Raw genomic sequence first — 19,907 nt, forward strand, 5'->3', positions numbered from 1 at the left:
TTTTTGTGCAACCTGTCTACCTCGATCCCACCCTCGTCGCCAGTGTTAGATCGGGCAAGTGAGGAGACAGGAGACAGGTCTATGTGAACAACAGCTCTTTAATACACAGTGAGAATCCAGCAAATGTACAGTAGAACAGCTCTCCTATATAGCTTCTTACCCAGGGTGCTAGCCAATAATCATCGAGCTTTTTCCCGCTTAATTTTCCCTCCAAAATTAGATACATAACAGAAAGTCCACCATGACCATCCAGAATCAAAGGCAGTGTCACCCTGTAAGGTCTCCTCCTTTCATGTGAATCCTCTGATTCCTCCAATTGAACAAATGCTGGATTACTAAATTTGATTGAAAGAAAACTATGCTCAAAAAGTAGGACCAACTGCACTGCTGAAGGCAGAGCCCTGGTTGGCAATATTGAATGAGCTGGAAGGGATCTTGGAGGTCTTCTAGTCCAGTCCTCTGCTCAAGCAGGAGAACGTATACCATTTCAGACAAGTGACTGTCCAGTCTATTCTTAAAAACCTCCAGTGATGGAGCACCTACAACTTCCGAAGCTGTTCCACTGGTTAATTGTCCTCACTGTTAGGAAGTTTCTCCTTAATTCCAGGTTGCTTCTCTCCTTGATTAGTTTCCACCCATTGCTTCTTCTCCTGCCTTCAGGTGCTTTGGAGAATAATTTGACTCCCTCTTCTTTGTGGCAGCACCTCAAATACTGGAATCCTGCTATCATGTCTCCCCTAATTATTCTTTTCTCTAGACTAAAGTTAAAGGTAAAGGTTCCCCTTGCAGATATGTGCTAATCATTCCCGACTCTAGGGAGTGGTGCTCATCTCCATTTCAAAGCCAAAGAGCCAGTGCTGTCCCAAGACGTTTACGTGGTCATGTGGCTGGCATGACTCAACACCAAAGGCGCACGAAATGCTGTTACCTTCCCACCAAAGGTGGTCCCTATTTTTCTACTTGCATTTTTTATGTGCTTTCGAACTGCTAGGTTGGCAGAAGCTGGGACAAGTAACAGGAGCTCACCCTGTTACGCGGCACTAGGGATTCTCTAGACCAGTGATGGCTAACCTTTTTGCCATCGCGTGCCAGGAGAGGGGGGCGGGGGAGGGTAGCGCGCACACGTGCCCACGCGCATGTGTGCGCAACCCCCTCCCCTCTCCCCTCCGCTCCTGGCACATGATGGCCTGGTAGGCCCATTTTTCTTTCTTACCTGGTTCCAGATCCTCTCTGTGTATCTGGGAAGGGCGAAAACAACCTTTCCCACTCCCTTGGAGACCATGTGGAGGCTGAAAGAGCCCATTTCCCAACTCTCGGTGGGACAGGAAGTGACATTTTTTGCTGTCCCCAGCCTCCAGAACCTCTCTAGGAGTCTCTAGGAGCTTCTCTGGGAGTCTCTAGGAGCCTCTCTAGGAGTCTCTGGAGGCTGGGGACAGGAAAAAACGTCACTTCCTGTCCCACCGGGAGTCAGGAAATAGGCCCTTTCAGCCTCCATAGGGCCTCCAAGGGAGTGGAAAAGGCTGTTTTTGCCTTTCCCAGATACACAGAGAAGATCTGGAGCCAGGTAGGAAAGAAAAACGGGCCTTCCCCACCCCGCCCCCAGGCCCTCCAGAGGCAGGAAACAGCCTGTTTCCCTACTTCTGGTGGGCCCAGAAGGCCAGAAAATCAGCTGGCCGGCATGCGCATGCGCCCCAGAGCTGAGCTGGCGTGCCCACTAATATGGCTCCGCGTGCCACCTGTGGCACGCGTGCCATAGGTTCGCCATCACGGCTCTAGACCATCCAAACCCAAATCCTGCAGCTGTTCTTCATGTGTTTTAGTCTCCAGGCCTTTGATCATCTTAGTTGCTCTTTTCTGAAGTTTTTTCAAAGTCTCAACATCTTTTTTTTGTAGTATGGTGATCAAAATTGGTTGCAGGATTCCAGGTGTGGCCTTACAAGGGTTTTATAAAGTGGTACTAATCAGGGATGGGTTCTAAATTTTTTTTACTACCAGTTCTGTGGGCGTGGCTTATTTTGTGGGCATGGCTTGGTCATGTGACTGGGTGGGTGTGGCCAACTCAATGTCACTCACGTCAAGGGATCCCTCGCCTGGCCCCTCCCCTCCCAGCCATTCCTTGTCACACACAGCCTCAACGTATCTATAGTTCTGTAAAAAATGTTGTTTACCTTTTTTCAACTTTATTATCTACATACTATAGATGTACTTTCATAGACCACTGAAAGGAGGAAATGGCTCACATGCTTTGCCTAAGAGTGTGATAGGCAACAGGTTTTTAAGGGGCTGCCAGAAAGAATGTATAGGCAATGTATTTTCCAAAGCACCAGAAGGCAAAACAAGAAGCAATGGATGGAAACTGAACAAAGAAAGAAGTTAATTTTTCTCCTAAAACTAAAGAGAAACTTCCTGACAGTGAGAACCAATATAGGTGCAGAAATATTTCAGTCATAATTTCACATATAAAATAGCCATTCGTGCATATTGTTTAAAACAGTAATTACTATTATGGCTGATGTTTGACAGCAAGCGTAAAAGTCAAAGATCACAAGAGTGCTTCTTTCTCTGTATGTATACAAAACATCACATACCAGGAATAGCATATTAAGATGGACTTATGCAACCTGATGTACAAAATAAACACACACATATTTATGCTCTGGACAATAGACATTGAATGCATGTAAATTCCTGAAAAATATGTGGTAGCCCTGGGCAAAAGAAAGGCAGTAACATCATTCTAGGTGTAGGGACAGTGTAAAATATTAACACATGATAAATAAGGGAACAATTAAAAATAATAGCACAGAGGTTTTTTTTCTCTCTCTCTCCCTTCCTCTTTTTTTCTCTCTTTCTCTGTCTTTTGGGGGGAGAGTGTTTGTGGCTATGACAACTACTTTCAAAATTGTTACTGGATATTTCCTGTTACATGAAACTGCTAAAAGGCTTTTGCAGTCATATAATGCAACAAAACATTTTTAATGGTAAAAGTAAACTGACATCTGAAGCTACTTCTAAATAACTATGTAAGAGAGGAATAAATCTTTTTCTGAAAATTACTGGCGCAAATACACAAAATTAGAGCTGTAATGTGGTAATATTATTTATAATAGAATTTTGGTGGAGGAAATAGAGTAGCAAGGAGATTGACACATTGAGAACTACATGAAAGGAACACGAAAGTGATAAAGTCACTGTATATGAGTTGGGTAGCTATATAAATTTGTTTAATAAATACAGTGGGAAAGGTCTTTGGGGATTCTGGAATTTACATGGCACTAATTGGATTTTTGATCTTCCTTTTATTTTGAGACATAATCGACTAGTTTTACACTATAACTAAATTACACAAGAGAATGTAGTATATATACCAAAAATAATTCAATAACAATTTAATCTGATACATTGGGTTAAGTGATGTAGGGCTTGATCTAATTTCAGGCAAGTTCAAGCCTCTGTTAAGAAATACCTGCATTCTCTCTCTCTCCCTTCTTTTTTCTTTTTCTTTTTCTCTCTTTGCCTCTTTCTTTTCTCTCTCTCTCTCTCTCTCTCTCTCTCTCTCTCTCTCTCTCTCTCTCTCTCTCTCTCTCTCTCTCTTTCTTTCTCCCCCCCCTTTCTCCTTTCTCCCTTTCTGTGAAGAACCCCAGAAGATCTTTGGTAGGAGGAAGAAAAGCCAAACGTTTTGAAACTCAGAACATGCGCATTGATAATCTGGCATTCTTAGAGCTCCACTATTGATTATCTTAGCCTGAGCAAGGATAGCTAGCAGCCACTTAACAATAAGCTCTCAACTCAAGCTCAGGGCACCTGGGGATCTCCCTAAACAGTGAGGATTTCTTTGTTTCTTTCTCCCTTGAAGCCCCCCCTCTGCAGCCCGTTTTTGCTTCCAGGGGGCTGCAGGGAGTCTTGCTAGGCACCCCCCCTCATGCCCCATTTTGGTCTTAGCAAGCCTCCCTGCATCCCCAGGGAGCCAAAACGGGGTGCGGGGGGGACTCCTGTAAGGGGCGGGGAAGGGAAGGTCGTGAGCCCGGTGGGGGTGGGGTAGCACGACTTACCTATAGGCAGGAGGCGGCAGCTCAGTTGGGGCGCAGGGTCAGCACTATTTTACTCACCCCGCTCGAGCGCGAGCCCCAGTTCAAAGGGCCGTAGCTTGTGGTTTGTGGACTTCCCTTACTGAGCAGAGATTCTAAAAGAAAAGAAGGGGGGGTATTCAAAGGCTCTCGCCACCCCTTTCACCTCCCTGTGGGCTGTGACGATTTATTCATATCATTATTTGTGCGTGAAGCCTACCTACACATCTGGGTAGAGCGCAGGGCCCACAGCAACTCAGTTTGCAAAGTTTGGTATTGCAATCAGGTTTTGATTTGTGCGTGATCTCTTTCCGGTGCGAAGATTTGCACAACTCCAAATATATAATTAATTAAATAAATAAATAATAATAAAAAAACCCCGCCGCGCCTCATTTGCATAAAGGCTTGGTGAAGGGGCTTACAACATGGCGGATTGTTCATTCTCTTCTGATAGTGATCAGGAGGCCAGCCCTGTCAGATCTGCCAAATCCCGCAAGAAACTGTCGGGTAAACGTTTCGCCTCTGGCGGTCACAAGTCTGGGCTCTCTAAGTCCTCTTCGGCCGACAAGGACGCCATAAGGCCTTGGAGAGGCAATGCGAGAAAGCCAGGCAGGCCACGGCCTCGTCTTCCAACCGGGTCACGGAACCCGCTCAACAGTCCGTGTCTGCACCCGTCTGTACGGAGAGGAGGGGAGTCCAGCCTATCCCTTTGGCTTGGCAGAGGGGTGTATCCCAATCAATGCCGGATGTCTCGTCAGCGGGTCTGGAATCCCTTCCACCTCCTCGTCGCCAACCTTCTGCCACCTTCACACCCACAGCAGCAGGGCTCCGAGCAGTGGACCAGCCTATCCCTCCTTCACAGTATGATTTCCAGTCAATGCTTTCCACGGCTCTGGCATCTATTATGGTGGCAGGTGCGCAAACAGCAGCACAGTCTTCCTCTCCAGGGACTTCTGGCATGTTGGCGGTCTCGGGGTTGCGTAAGGCCCGCTCTCCTTCTCGTCGAGAGTCCGATTCGTCTGAGGGGTCCACTCAGGAGGAGGATGCCCCTGAAGACCTCGAGTTTTCGGAGGATGAGGGACTCCCTCCTGACTCTCTGGCCTTCACGGGCTTGTTTCGTCCTGCATTATTCAAGTCCCTCCTTCACAAGGCTCGTTTGACAACTAATTTGGGGTCTTTGGGGGCCCAACCCCCGACAACTCTGCCTGAGGCCGGTCCACATGATGCTTTGTTCAAGCAAGTCAAGCAGGAGAAGGACTTTATTCCGTGCCCTCAGCTGTTCACGGACGTGTTGCAGGCGCCTTGGGGCCAACCAGGGTCATCCACCGCACCCAGTAAGCTAGACAAGAAATTGTTTTGTTCTGCACCTGCGTTGGAGGCATTGTTGGAATTGCCCACGGTGGATACTCCGGTGGCCGGCCTCACTTCCCAATCAATGGTCTCATCTGATCCACTTGAAGGACTTAAATCTGAGGACAGACGCACCGAACTGGCCTTCAGGCTGGGGCCTGGACCGTCAGAACTGCCACAGCCACTTCGTTTTTCAATAGGGCATCCTTGATCTGGCTGCGCCAACTTCAAGAAAGGCTTCCTCCTGAAGAAACTCATTTACATCACAATATAAACAAGATCATTGCGGCCACTGAATACTCGGCGGATGCCTCGCTGAATTCTGTCAAGTTTGCCTCTAGGGCGCTGGCGGCTTCCATCACGTCGCGACGCCTCTTTTGGCTACGTCCGTGGAAGGCCGATGTTAAAACCAAGTGGAAGTTGGCGGCGGCCCCGTATAAAGCCTCTAATTTATTTGGGGCAGCATTAGAGCCAGTACTTGTGGAGGACAAAGACAAGCGGAAGGTTATGCCAACCTCTTTTCGCAAACAGGATAGACGTTATACCCCGTATACACAGCGTCAGCCCTTTCGTCCCTTTTCGGGGCAGGGAGGCCCCTCTACTTACCGACAGCCATTCCAGCCGTCTGACCGTTTCGCTGACAGACAGAGGTTCAGGGACTGTGGCAGACCCCAGACCGCTTCAAAGCATCCCTACCGTGGGTCAAGTTCCAGGCCATTTTGAAGGGGCAAATGACTCACCGACTCCTGGTCCCGTGGGCGGTCACCTCCGATCCTTTCACCGCCAATGGGAACGTTCCACACCGGACGAATGGGTGCGTCACACGATTTCGGAGGGCCTGTCAATCGAATTCACAGATCGCCCTCCAAGGCGGTTCATCCGGTGTCCTGTTCCTCTCTTGACAGACTGTCGCAATCTGATGGTGGACAAGATATCACATTTACTGGAGATCAAAGCGATAGAACTGGTTCCGTTAGACCAACAAGGGACCGGTTTCTATTCGATTCTGTTTTTAGTGCTGAAAAATTCTGGAGGCGTCCGGGGGATCCTCAACCTCAAGGACTTAAATCGGGCGGTACGTTACCATCGTTTCAAGATGCACTCTCTTCGCTCAATTCTTGCATCGGTTCGTCGAGGGGATCTGATGCAGTCGGTGGACTTACGAGAGGCCTATCTGCATGTACCAGTGCTTCCTTCGCATCGGCAGTTTCTACGCTTCGAATATGCGGGCAGGCATTACCAGTACTGTGCAATGCCATTCGAACTTTCTTCGGCCCCCAGGACTTTCACCAAGTTGGTAGCAGTGGTGGCCGCGACCCTCAGTGCCGTTCCGGTGCGAGTCCTTTGTTATCTGGATGATGTTCTGGTCCTCTCTTCCTCCAGGGTGCAAGCGAGGAGAGACATAGATCGGGTGCTTTCGGCCTTCCGGGAGCACGGTTTCACCATCAGCTTGGACAAGAGCCATCTCATCCCCTCGACCTCAATTCTACACCTTGGGTCGGTGATAGACTCTGGGAAGGGTCAGGTTTTCCTGTCATCGGAAAGGGTGAGGACGATCAAGTCGCTCCTGGACCAGGTCTTGGCCCGGAGGTCAGTTCCTCTGTTGACTCTGTCGCAACTATTGGGGAAGATGGTCTCATGCTTCCGCATCGTGCCGTGGGCTCGCAGACATTCCCGTCCACTACAATGGCTACTCCTCCCGTTCCAGCGGAAAGGCTGTTCTAATTCTGTAAGGAAGGTGCTCGTGCCGCCACAGGTCCATCTGTCGCTGCTTTGGTGGAAGTCCCCTGCCATTCTGAAGGGCTGCTACTTCCTGGAACTGGACCGGATCGTGATCACCACCGATGCCAGTTTTCACGGGTGGGGGGCCCACATGGGCGTCCAGGTAGCCCAGGGGCAATGGACTCCGGGGGAGTGTACCCACAGTATCAATTTTCTAGAGCTGCGAGCGGTTCGGCTTGCCCTGTTACATTTCCGGTCGCTGATACAAGGTTGTCACATGCTAATTCTCACAGACAACACATCTGCCAAGGCGCACATAAACCGTGAAGGGGGGACGAGGTCGCAGAACTTGATGCTTGAGTCGGACCGTCTGTTCAGCTGGGTCGAACGACATCTAAGGTCACTCCAGGCAGACCATATTTCCGGGACGGCCAACATCCAGGCGGATTGACTCAGCAGGGAAGTGATCGATCAGGCCAAGTGGCAACTGCTTCCCAGTCTGTTTCGAGAGGCCTTGCTTTGCTTCGGACAACCGGTGGTCGATCTGTTTGCCAGCCCTGCCAACGCCTAGCTTCTCCAGTTCATCTTGCGCTACCCGACTCCACTGGCGGAGGACACGAATGCTCTGCGGTGTTGCTGGCCGGCCGGTCTGCTGTACGCCTTCCCTCCTGTCACGTTGATTCAACAGGTGATCCGAAAGATGATTACGGAAAAGGCGGAGATGTTGCTGGTGGTGCCAAATTGGCCTCGCAGACCGTGGTTCACAGACTTAGTGGAGTTCTTGGTGACGGAGCCGTGGGTGATTCCTCCTCACCGGATTGTGCTGTGTAAGGGGGCAATCCGCCATCCTGAGCCCCAATGGCTACAGTTGGCCGTTTGGCATTTGAGCGCGTCATCCTGAAGAAAGGCCGTTTGCCGGACACCGTGATTGGGACTATTCAGGCAGCCTGTAGATCATCCACGACGAGAATCTACGAAGCTTCGTGGAGGGCTTTTTGCCGATGGTGTGCGGTTGCTCATGTGGATCCGACGTCTGCAACGATTCAGGATGTTCTGGGTTTTCTCCAGTCGGGGTTGGACAAAGGTCTGACCCCTGCTACCGTCAGACGTCAAGTGGCGGCTTTAGCCACAGTATTGTCCTTTCCTCCGTACACTTCCTTGTCTCATCATCCGTGGGTGAGAGGGTTTCTTCATGGAGCTACGAACCTGAGGCCGCCTACGGTTCATCGTTATCCTTCTTGGGATTTGTCTCTGGTTTTGCAGGCCCTCACAGTTCCACCGTTCGAGCCCCTTGGTTCTGTTTCTCTCAAGTTTCTGTCATTCAAGGTTGCTTTCCTGCTAGCGATCACGTCGGCCAGGCGCATTTCTGAGCTAGCGGCGTTGTCCATCTGGAAGGACTTGTGCATTTTTCACGCTAATACTGTGGTACTTCGGCTTGACCCTGCGTTTACACCCAAAGTTAATTCATGGTTTCATCGTTCACGGGAACTGGTTCTCCCGGATTTTTGTCCTTTTCCCAGACATCATCGCGAGGTTCTTTGGCACACTCTCGATGTTCGCAGGGCCCTGAGGCGCTACATACGTAGGACTGCGTCGTTTCGGAAGACGGAGGCACTCTTTGTTTCGTTCCATCCAGCTTCAATGGGTCGTAAGGTGTCATCGACAACGATTGGTCGTTGGATTAAAGTCTGTATTTCGTCTGCTTATGAGAAGCAGGCTCGCCCTGTTCCGGCGAGAATTCTACCACATTCTACTCGGAGTGCAGCTACCTCGGCGGCCTGGGCTACCCAGGCTTCAGTGTTGGACATCTGTAGGGCGGCTACTTGGACATCTTTATCACCTTTCATTAGACACTATCGGATTGATGCTTACACTTCTGCGGAGGCGTCCTTTGGGCGAAGGGTGTTGCAGAGTGTGGTTTCTGGTTCTTCTGAAGGGAGCAGTGTTTTGCCTGACCCCGGGAATTAGGCTTGGGTATGTCCCAATGCTGGAGTGTAGTAGCAGCGTTCTGGAAAATGGATGTTGACTTACCTGAATGTCCTTTTTCGGAATGCTGCGTATACACTCAATTTCCCTCCCTTTAGTTGTTCTGTTTGTTTTGAGAAGTTTGGAGTTACTGTGGTTTTTGTGTTAATAAAGCTTGTTGTGGTTCACCTGTGGTGTCTTTGTTCAAGACTGGGGATCTGAGTGCAAAAGGGGGCGTGGTGAGAGCACAGAGTAGGAAGTTAAATCAATAAAAGGTTCTCTCAGTTGCTGTCAGAAAAGAGGATTGAACCCAATGCTGGAGTGTATACGCAGTGTTCCGAAAAAGGACGTTCAGGTAAGTCAACGTCCAATTTATGTTGCTAAGTGGTGAGTTTTGCCCCCTTTTACGACTTTTCTGTACGCAGTTGTTAAGTGAATTGTTGCATTTGTGAAGGTTGTAACTTGAATCTGGATTCCCCATTTATTTTCCTTCTTAGAAGGTCGCAAAAGGGGATCATGTGATCCTGGGACACTGCAACCATCATAAATATGAGTCAGTTGCCAAGCATCTGAGTTTTGATCATGTGACCACAGGGATGCTGGAATGGTTGTAAATGTGAAAAATGGTCATAAGAGAACCTTTTTCAGTGGTGTTGTAAGCTTGATTTATAACAAAATGGTTGTGGTCACTAAATGAACTCTTGTAAGTTGAGAACTACTTGTACAATTCATGGTCTGGTAAAGAACCCATTTCTCTACTTTATCATGAAAAGAATAATAATAATAATTAAACATGTGCTTGCTTTTACTTCCTGACTGAAAGAAAGGAATATAATAAAAATAGAGATTTCCAGGACATTCTCTTTTATGGTCCTTTGGTGCTGGAAATGAATACATTTCTATCCTGCACAGAATTTGATTACTGGCCTTTCACAGGGACCATAATACATACCCACTGAAACTGTTGTTATTTTAGCTATAAACTATCTTGAAACTCAAGTATTATTGTGAAATTACATTGCAGGTAGCTCCCAGGTTTTTTTATTAAAGACTGATTGGGACTTTACAAATTACTACACTTAATAGTTGTTGCTATCATTATGCAGATCTCAACTTACAACCACAGTTGGGAATAGAATTTCCATTGCTACATTAGGTGGGGATTAACTGAATTGTATCTGATTTTATGACCTTTTTTGCCCTGGTTGTTAGGTGAAACATTGCAGTTGTAAAGTGAATTCACCTTCCCCTATTGTTTTGGCTTGTCGGCAACTGTCTGGGAAGGTTGGTGATCACATGATCCTGGGGTGTTGCAGCCTTCATCGATTGCCAAGTGCCTGGATTTTGATCACATGATTGTAGAGATGCTTCAGTGTCATAAGTGTAAGGTCATAAGTCACTTTTTTTCCAGTGCCATTGTTAACTTTGAACAGTCACTAAACGAATGTAAATCAAGAACTATCTTTATAGTAAGAAACATAATGTACAGAAAGATAACTGTAGAAGACACCCAGTCTGAGAGTGAGGGAGGGGTCAAGGACGTCATCAGTCTTGATTCCCTTTGCACCCACAAGAGATCTAAGTCCAGCCCTCCTTGCATTCTGTTGACTCTTATCCAATGCAATCCTAAATTGCATTAACAGAGGGATTGAATCAAGATCATGTGAGGTACTAATACCACTCTGTAAAACCTTAGTAAGACCACACCTAGAATACTATATCCAGTTTTGGTCACCACACTATAAAAAAGACGTTGAGACTCTAGAAAGAGTGCAGAGAAGAGCAACAAAGATTATTAAGGGACTAAAGGCTCAAACATACGATGAACGGTTGCAGGAACTGGGCATGTCTAGTCTAGTGAAGAGAAGAGAAGGACCAGGGGAGACATGATAGCAGTGTTCCAATATTTGAGGGGCTGCCACAGAGAAGACGGGATCAAAGCACCTGAAGGTCAGACAAGGAACAATGGATGGAAACTGATCAAGGAGAGATTCAATCTGGAAATAAGCAGAAATTTTCTGACAGAACAATCAACCCATGGAACAGAAGTTGTCTTCAGAAATTGTGGGATCTTCATCACTGGAAGCTTTCAAGAAGAGGCTGACAGCCATTTGTCAGAAGTGGTGTAGGGTCTCTGCTTGGATGGGGGGGGGTTTGGATTAAATGACCTACAAGATCCTTTCCAATTCCATTATTCTAAATTCTAAATTTATCCTCTGCCAACTTGCTTTGACTGTGAGTAGTCCAGATTCTTGTACAGAACTAGCATGGAATAAATTTGTACCCATTTGAACACTGTCAGATGTGCCTCCGTTCAAAACTTAAGAAAGAAAAAACCCAACTCCATATCTGTAGAGAAAGATACTTTTACTGAGTATGAACTGATAGCAATGAAAGAAAAGTAAGATCGGAGTCTAAAGGCGTGAAAATTACATATTGAAAGTATTCCCCAAACCCCTCCCCACAAGGACCCTGGCTGAATGTCCAATCCCCAGCTCCCCAAGGTATCATGTGAGGTGCATCTTCAGATGGCCCCATCCATTTGGTATGCCAGAACAGTTGACCTTGACTGACTATCAACAAGTCCATTCAGCTGCTCAGAAGATGATGAGAGTATCCCTCCCTTTTCTTCCCTTTTTGGTCACATCACGAGACATCTCCACCAGCTCGCTTCCCCCACCCAAATACCTATACATTTCTCCCCCCCCCATTGCTATGGCAGCCGATAGCAAGCAAGCATCATAGAGGCTGACTCTTCCATGACATTTTAGTATGTGTTATGTTTCTTACTATAAAGGTAGTTCTTGATTTAAAACTATTTGTTCAGTGACTGTTGGAAATTAACAATGGCACTAAAAAAAAGGTGACATGGCCTTGCACTTATGATAGATGAAGCATCTCTGCAATCACATGGTCAAAATTTGGGCGCTTGGCAATCATCATGTATTGATAATGGTTGCAACATCCTAGGATCATGTGATCACCATTTGCAACCTTCCCAGACAGTTGCCAATAGATAAGAAAGATAACTAGAAAACGACCAAGCTGAGCCTGAAAGAGGGTTCAAGCATATCATTAGTCTTGAGTCCTTTTGTGCCCACAAGAGATGCACGTCCAGCTCACCTTGAATTCCATTGACTCTTATGTACCGCCAACTTGCTTTGACTGTTAGTTGTTCAGATTCTTGTAGAGAATGTTTAGCATCCAACAAACTTGCATTCATTTGAACCATCTTGACTCCTGATTTCCTGCGCTTGACATTAACTCTCTGTTTTCCAATAACATCACCACTCAATGTGATTCATGACAAATCCTAATTTAAAATAAAAATGCAGAAAAATTAAGGCAGGAAATATGGTGAACCTTAAAAGTGAGGAAGTCATAAAAATTCCTGAGCTTTCACCCATGCCTGGAAGCTGTTGCGTATGTATTGCATACTATTTATTTATTAGCTTCCCATAGCTGAGTGTGCCACTGGGAGATAAGCTAACAGAAATTAATCCATTTAACTTGGCTACCATTTTAGTTTGTTGCTAGACAACCGGTGACCTCTTGAGTCATCCTTTCAGAGATATTTCCTTATTGGATGCTTCAAGGCTTTCAACAGTGACAGAACTTACAATATGCTGCCTTCTCTCGAAAAGCTGGACTACGTTCAGAGATGTTTCTGCCTTAAAAATGACAGGTTGAACTGTCAAACATTACAGCACAAAACATTTTAGGACATTCTGTACATTATGCCATAAATGATAATCATGTTTGTCATCAAATGTTGGGTAAAATTTGCCAAATTTCAATTCCACATGGATTTTTGGCCCATTTGAAGTCCCTGGGTTCAAAATATTTTGCCCAATGGTATAATGTTTCGGCCAATTAAAGGTTTCAGGAATCAGAGTTTTAGTAAGTATATAGATTTTTTTGAGAAAAGCTGTTGGCACATTATCCTTTCCATCTGGAATTTGGCATGAGAAAGCAAGGCAGATATGGTTGCAAGTAGGGGAAATGTTAACAGCTGAAGTTTGATAAAATTGCACATAATTCTTAATTATCAGAAACATTTGCAAAAGCATTAATCTCAGTCTTCAGCTTCCTTGCATTCTGGAGGGAGAAACCCAGTTGAAGACTGCCTTAAATCTGACCTTACAGTCATGTTTGTTTGCAAGGATTTGTTACCTTGGGATAGATAACAGCAAAAGTGTTTTAATCCATACTTCTCTTAACCAAAGTCATTTCTTTATTCTGAAAGATTTATTCTTAATTTTTTTTTTTTGGTTTCATTAGGGCAGGGAACGATCGTTGCAATCTTGGCAAAGGATGAAAAAGTACATGATGTTGGGTTTTGCACAATAAATTTTCATTATAGTAGTGAATAATTACAGTTATTAAAAAATAAGAGCTTAACAGCTGCTGATGTCCGAGTCATGTTTATTTCTAGGTTTTTGTTTCACCACTTCAGCTTTTCTTTCTTTTTTTCTTACTGACATCTTCAATCAATGTTCCCAAAAAGAGAATATAGACTCCCCCCTCCCCCCCAAAAAAAGTAGAACAAGGGCAAAGAGATCTCTTGAACACCATTCAAACTACATATATAAATTTGACCCCTTGGAAATTTGCTTTAGAATGCAGTGCTCTAAAGATTTCTTTGGGGCACATTCTCCTAATTTGAATCTTTTTGGATAGCTACATAAAACTCCCTTTTATGACTCTGTAATCCCTTAATCTGGAGTAGAGTCAAGGCGACTGGATGTATCTGAGCATTTACTGGCTGGCTGCCTGTCCTGACACCTACCTGGAGTTCACAGCAGATTTTTTTTTCTTTGCATCTAGGAGAGAAATATCTGCTGCTACCTAGGAGTAAACTCTCAACCTTCCAAGTGGGAGGTGAGCGTCTTCACCACTAGGCCACCACACTGTCTTATTTGGATAGCTACATTAGCTGAATCCAATAACTTCTCTCTTGCTAACCAGCAATTCTCTCTCCCTGGTTCTGCACAGTTGCTGCCCTCTAAAAGATGCACTACTACCGGTATCCTTCTGCTGAAATCAGCTGTTGGTATAAATATCTCCTCTTCAGCTACAACATCATCTTCTGGGTAAGTCCCAAGTCTGTGTGTCTGTGTCTGTGTTTGTGTGTGTGTTTGACCTTGGCCACTGAGAAGGTAAAGACTCACCTAAATTGAGTCTGCTTCCTTATGATTTCATGAAGATGCTAATTTCATTTTCTCAGCCATGGTTGACCTTGCCTTCTTGTGAGATCATCCACAGGAAGTTCTGAACTGAAGAAGCTTCTTGGATGAGAAGCGAAATATTTTCAAGGAAAAGAAAACACTTCTCAGTCTGAGTTCCAGCCCTGGGATTTCCTAGCTGGTGTCTCATCCAAGTAAGAACCGTCTCTGACTTTTCTTTACTTCTGGGAACAGACAAGGTCAACCAACTGAAGCCCCTATTCAGATGCCTCACCATTACAATATATGATTTCCAGTATATTTTGGCCCTGGGTATTTCTTTTTTTATAGCTTGTTCCTAGTAAAGAAATAAGCGAATGGTATTTCTATGTACTAAGCAGAGCTGACTCTGCTTAGCTTTTTTGAAATCATCTGAGGTTGGCCAACTGGGTTACTATGGTTCCATGATAAATACCTGAACTTGCAAGAACATTGTTCTGAAATCATATTATTATTGCTGTCATTCTGCGGACACAGAAAAAGATGCACTCAGCCAAAAAATAACGTGCCATGGTCCTAGCTAGTGGTCTTCTTCATGAATATAAATGCTTTACAGATTGCATTGAATTTTCCTTCTTTTTTAAGATGGTTGCAGAAATATGAGCCTTAACAACAGCTCTCTTGGGTACATTGAAATAATTTCCTGAGTTGCAGTTAAGAAGATAGTAGTGTTTTGGAGATGTTAGCCGTAGATTCTAATCAATAATATTTTGCTAAATGTAATTAATAGTAAAGATGGCTATAACAATGAAAAGGCTTGTCATTCTACATTAGAAGAGAATGTAGAATAACTTTATTGTCACTTTGATTCAGAGTATTAGCCAGAATATAGGAATATGACTGTTAATGGAGAAATCTTTTTCTTAAATAATAGACCTATGCTGTTAAAGGTCAATAGCCCTAGGAAAGCACATAAGTAGTTCCTTGACTTACAACCGTTTGTTTAGTGATTGTTTGAAGTTACAATGGCACTGAAAAAAGTGACTTTTGATCGTTTTCAGACCTACGACCGTTGCAACATCCCCATGGTCATGTGATCAAAATTTGGCAACTGGCATGTACTTATGACAGTTGCGTGGTCTCTGTGATTGCCGTTTGTAACCCTTTCTAGCTGGCTTCTGACAAGCAGAGTCGATGCAGGAAGCCAGGTTGGCTTAACAGTTGCCCAATTTCACTTAACAATGACTGCAAAAAGGTCATAAAATGGGGCAAAACTCACTGAACAGCTGCCTTGCTTAAGAATGGAATTTTTTGGCTCCTGATTGTGGTCGTAAGTCGAGGACTCCCTGCAATGGGAATGGTTTGTTTAAAACAGTGGGTCTCAACCTTCCTAATGCCGCGACCCTTTAATACAGTTCCTCATGTTGTAGTGACCCCCAACCATAAAATTATTCCTAAAACCATTGAAAATATGTGTTTTCCGATGGTCTTAGGCAACCCCTGTGAAAGGGTTGTTCAACCCCCAAAAGGGTCCCGACCCACAGGTTGAGAACCACTGGTTTAAAAGATGGGCAATCTTGTCAGACGAGATGCTTTTTTGTTTCTGTCGGCCTCCTGCATCTGTAAATTCGAATTTCAAGGGCATCATCATTGAAAATCAGCAGCAAAAGGTTCTCGTTTTCAGACAGGAAATTCACAAATGCTAGCCAGTGCCCTAAAATAGATTTAAAAGCAGTTTAGAAAGCCCACACTTCCATTGTAAAGTGTAAAGGGAGGAAGGAGAGAATCGGAAACTGTGTGACATAGCTTTCAATACGGCGTTCCATCCAGACGGTCATCGCTTCGGAAGAACTTTGCTGATATAATCCAGATCTGATATTTCTGGGAGCAGAATTAGGAAGTCCTGGAGATCTCTTATGACAGTCTTAGTGTTTGTTTTATGGCACATTTTCTTGGCTAAACTTGGGCAACCTTAGCTTTTTTAGGATTGCACAACAGCTGCCAAGGACAAAGAGAAACATGCACTTTCCAAGGAAAGATAAAGCTGTTTTGAAGAGTTGTGGACAGGTGTTAAGTTTGAGCGTGCCCCGAAGGCATTTTTGGGAATCACCTTGGAAGCGTTGTGCATAGTGTAAGAACCCTGTGTCCATTAAATCATGTTTCTACATCAGGGTTATGAGTTTCGCTAGCTTCTTTCCTGACTTTCGCTAAGGAAATTATCATTCTTAAGAGAATCTCTGCTGATTTGTTTTGTTGACTGACAAAGTCCTCATGAAGTTGGAGTCCAGCAGATCAGGAGCCTCCAATACTTGGTGAAGGACAGTTTGCTGAAAACAGTGCCTTTATTAGTTTTGAATTATGATCCTTAAGGATAGAGGCTGCAGGTTTCCAGCTGGGAGAAAATATTGGATTGATTGATTGAATTATTCAATTGCCATCATGTCAGTGTCAACTCTTAGCAATCACATAGATAGATCTCCAAGATGAACTGTCCCTTCAGGTCTTCCCAAAGTGTATTCATCACCATGGCAATTGTACAGATTAAACCGTATCCTTCTGCAAATTAAAGAACAAAGAACAATGCCATAACTAAGACTTTGAACTGTCTAATTCTTTACCCTCTGAAATAAGGTTCCCCCTGAGATCTATGTAGCTCCCACCTTGATAGTTCATCATGTCAAATACAGGAAATCAGGAGTCCAAGCAATTCAAATGAATATATAGGTTTATTGCTAATTTATAATCTGTACAAGAATCTGAATTACTAACGCTCAAAGCAAATAGGTGGTAGACAAGAGTCAATGGAATTCAAGGTGGGCTGGATTTATGTGCATGAAGAGATTCAAGACTGATGATGCATTTGACCCCTCCATTCCTCGTGCTCAGCCTAATCATCTCCTACACATGATCTTTCTTACTTTTACTTTCTCAGCTTTGGAGGCTTTTCCAAAGAGCTAAAATCTTCACATAATGTATTGTAAAAGCCGCATCTCTAAAGGAATTCCACTCTACTGTTTTTCTATATATATTCAGTGCACCAATCGAAGGATGGATCTTGTTCCCTTGGTACTTTAAAAGGCTTGTTTAACACCTAAGTGGAAAGAACAAGTTGCGGCCAATGGATTTGGATCCCGTCCCTTCATCCACCTATTTGAGCAATTCCAGCTTGCTTCCACTTTTATGAGTATGCAGATCTACAGTTACTTCCTGTCTCCCAAGTGCAGCAGTCTGGCCTTTTTGAATAGCTACTTGATTTCCGTAGAGAGAGTTCAAAGGGTTACGGCATTGTTCTTTGATTTTCAGAAGGATACAGTTTAATCTTTGTCTGTGCAATAAGAGACACTTCAGATCTGGGGTTTCAGACTGAACTGAAGTCTCTTCTGTGCGTGTCATCAATAGCACTGAGGACACCAGAATAGGACAACTTGCCATGACCAACTCACCATGGCACTAGTCACCATGGCCAACTCATTGTGGGCCAACTTGCAGTGGGATAATTTAACAATTCAATTCAATGATTTAAAATAAATAAAATAATTTAATTTTTATCATTCACATTTCATTCTGTCCCTTCTTTTGCATTCTTTCTTTAATGACTGTATTCCACCATTTCTTTGATATTAGTGTAACTCTTGTCCCGCAACAAGTTCTGCTGTGGCAAGTTATCTTGCAGTGAGTTGGCCATGGCAAGTTGACCATGGTGAGTTGGCCATGGTGAGTGGGCTGTGGCAAGTTGGCTGTGGCATATTGACTGCAGCAAATTATCATAGACCCGGAGACACAGCTTCTAAAGGAAAGCTGCACAAGTCACAGCTGTGTGTGAAGAATAAAGAAGCGCTAATAAATCCAAATGCTCTTAAACTGGAAAAAATCATAAGGTATAAAGATATCCTAAATGAACAAAGAGACTTAAAATCAAGACAGGAGCTAAAAAAATCAAGGAATCGATTTGGACTGGTGGCCATATATCCAAATACAAATGAGATACAAGAAAGGTGTAGAAATATATGGATTCTATAAAGAACCCCTAGAATTAGATGAGATATTTCTAGGGACAGATGATAAATTAATAAAGAAAATATAAAGCTACTTATTGAATTTTAAAATGGAAAAAGAGAGTCTAAAAGAAACTATGATAGTATGAGCCAAAAATTTTGGATATACTATAGAATTAGACAATTGGCAAAAACTCTGGGAAAGAAACTACAAACTAATGATGTCAACAACATATAAAGAAAACCTTTACAAAATGTTCTACAGATGGCATTTGCCACTAGCAAGAATGGCAAAGATGTTCCAAAACATATCGCCAGAGTGCTGGAAATGTAAACAGATACCGGGTTCCTATTACCATATCTGGTGGACCTGTCCAATGGTGATAAAATATTGGTTAAAAATAAAAAGGTGGTTAGAAGAAATGACAACACAACAAATAGATTTCAAACCAGAATTGTTCTTACTAGGTATATTACCAGGAAAATATAATAAAAGAATTATATATTTAATATTACATGTGATAATGGCAGTGAGAATTATGTACGCAGAAAATTGGAAATATGAAAATATACCTATAGATGAAAATGTAATAAAGAAAATATTAGACTGTGCTTAAATGGACAGGTTAACAATGAAAATTTATATATTTTATTTATTTAGTTCGATTTATATGCTGCCTTTCTCCAGAGACTCAGGGCGGCTTACAATGCATTTAAAAAACCATTATAAAAACATTTAAAAATTAAAACGGTGCCATGGTCACCCACGCCCTTGTTACTTCTCGGTTGGACTACTGTAACGCCCTCTACATGGGGCTGCCCTTGGGATGCACCCGGAGGCTACAGCTAGTCCAGAATGTGGCCGCGCGGGTTGTTACAGGGGCTTCTCATTACTCCCGTGTGACACCTCTCCTGCGCGAGCTGCACTGTCTGCCAGTGGTCCTTCGGGTCCGTTTCAAGGTGCTGGTGCTCACCTATAAAGCCCTACATGGCTTAGGCCCGGGGTACTTGCAGGATCATCTCCTGCCATCCTCCCATCGTCCTGTGCGCTCCCACAGAGCGGGCCTCCTCAGGGTGCCATCAGCCAGACAATGTCGACTGGCGGTCCCCAGGGGGAGAGCGTTTTCCATTGCGCTGCTCCTCCAATCCATGGACGGGTAGTATCTCCTAGTTGCTGGGCAGAACTGAGTGCTAAACCTTCCAATAGTTAGGCCACGCCCACCTCCACCAATCAGCTTCAGTCTTTCTCACTCAGTTGCTGTGAGAACTTGGCAATTTGAGTGCTCTCTAATTATAATTACCTTCCTTCGTATTTCTTTGTTATTTTAACTTCTTATTTTTGTTTTATCACCTTTTAAAATTACTGAGGAGCTGCCACGTGGGAGATTCCTTATTGCTGCGTGCCTTAGGCGAGCTTGGGGCTCCAAGCCGCCTGGCCTATCTCCCCTCCGATCAGGACTGCAGCACGCCGGATTCCGACCCGGCTGGGCGGATCCGTGCTTCTCTGGCCGCTGGCGAAGGGCTAGCCTACCGCTGAAGCGTTAGAGCTGCCCTCGCCTCAGCTCCATCCATCAAGTGGCTCCGGAGTGCCTGCCTTCTCATCGGGCGGTCTCCGATGATTCCGGATCAGCTGTAGAGCGCTA

At 44.6% G+C, this 19,907-nt stretch overlaps 1 protein-coding gene across 6 annotated transcripts in view; it reads left to right on the forward strand.

Annotated features, from left to right (window-relative positions):
• TSPAN14 (tetraspanin 14) overlaps positions 1-19,907 on the forward strand; it is a 132,211-nt gene that overhangs the window by 40,867 nt on the left and 71,437 nt on the right. For 4 of the 6 annotated variants that reach the window (XM_034434740.3, XM_060685525.2, XM_060685526.2 and 1 more), the window contains one exon: positions 14,100-14,197. In XM_034434740.3, coding sequence (XP_034290631.1) covers positions 14,117-14,197 — 81 coding nt within the window. In that variant the 5' untranslated portion in view covers positions 14,100-14,116. Of the gene's footprint in view, positions 1-13,931; positions 13,986-14,099; positions 14,198-19,907 lie in introns of all 6 variants that reach the window. The other 2 variants (XM_087872340.1, XM_087872339.1) reach the window with 1 other exon arrangement.

This window comes from Pantherophis guttatus, chromosome 6 (genome assembly GCF_059756535.1).
Source record: "Pantherophis guttatus breed Tessera chromosome 6, ASM5975653v1, whole genome shotgun sequence".
Taxonomy (NCBI): domain Eukaryota; kingdom Metazoa; phylum Chordata; class Lepidosauria; order Squamata; family Colubridae; genus Pantherophis; species Pantherophis guttatus.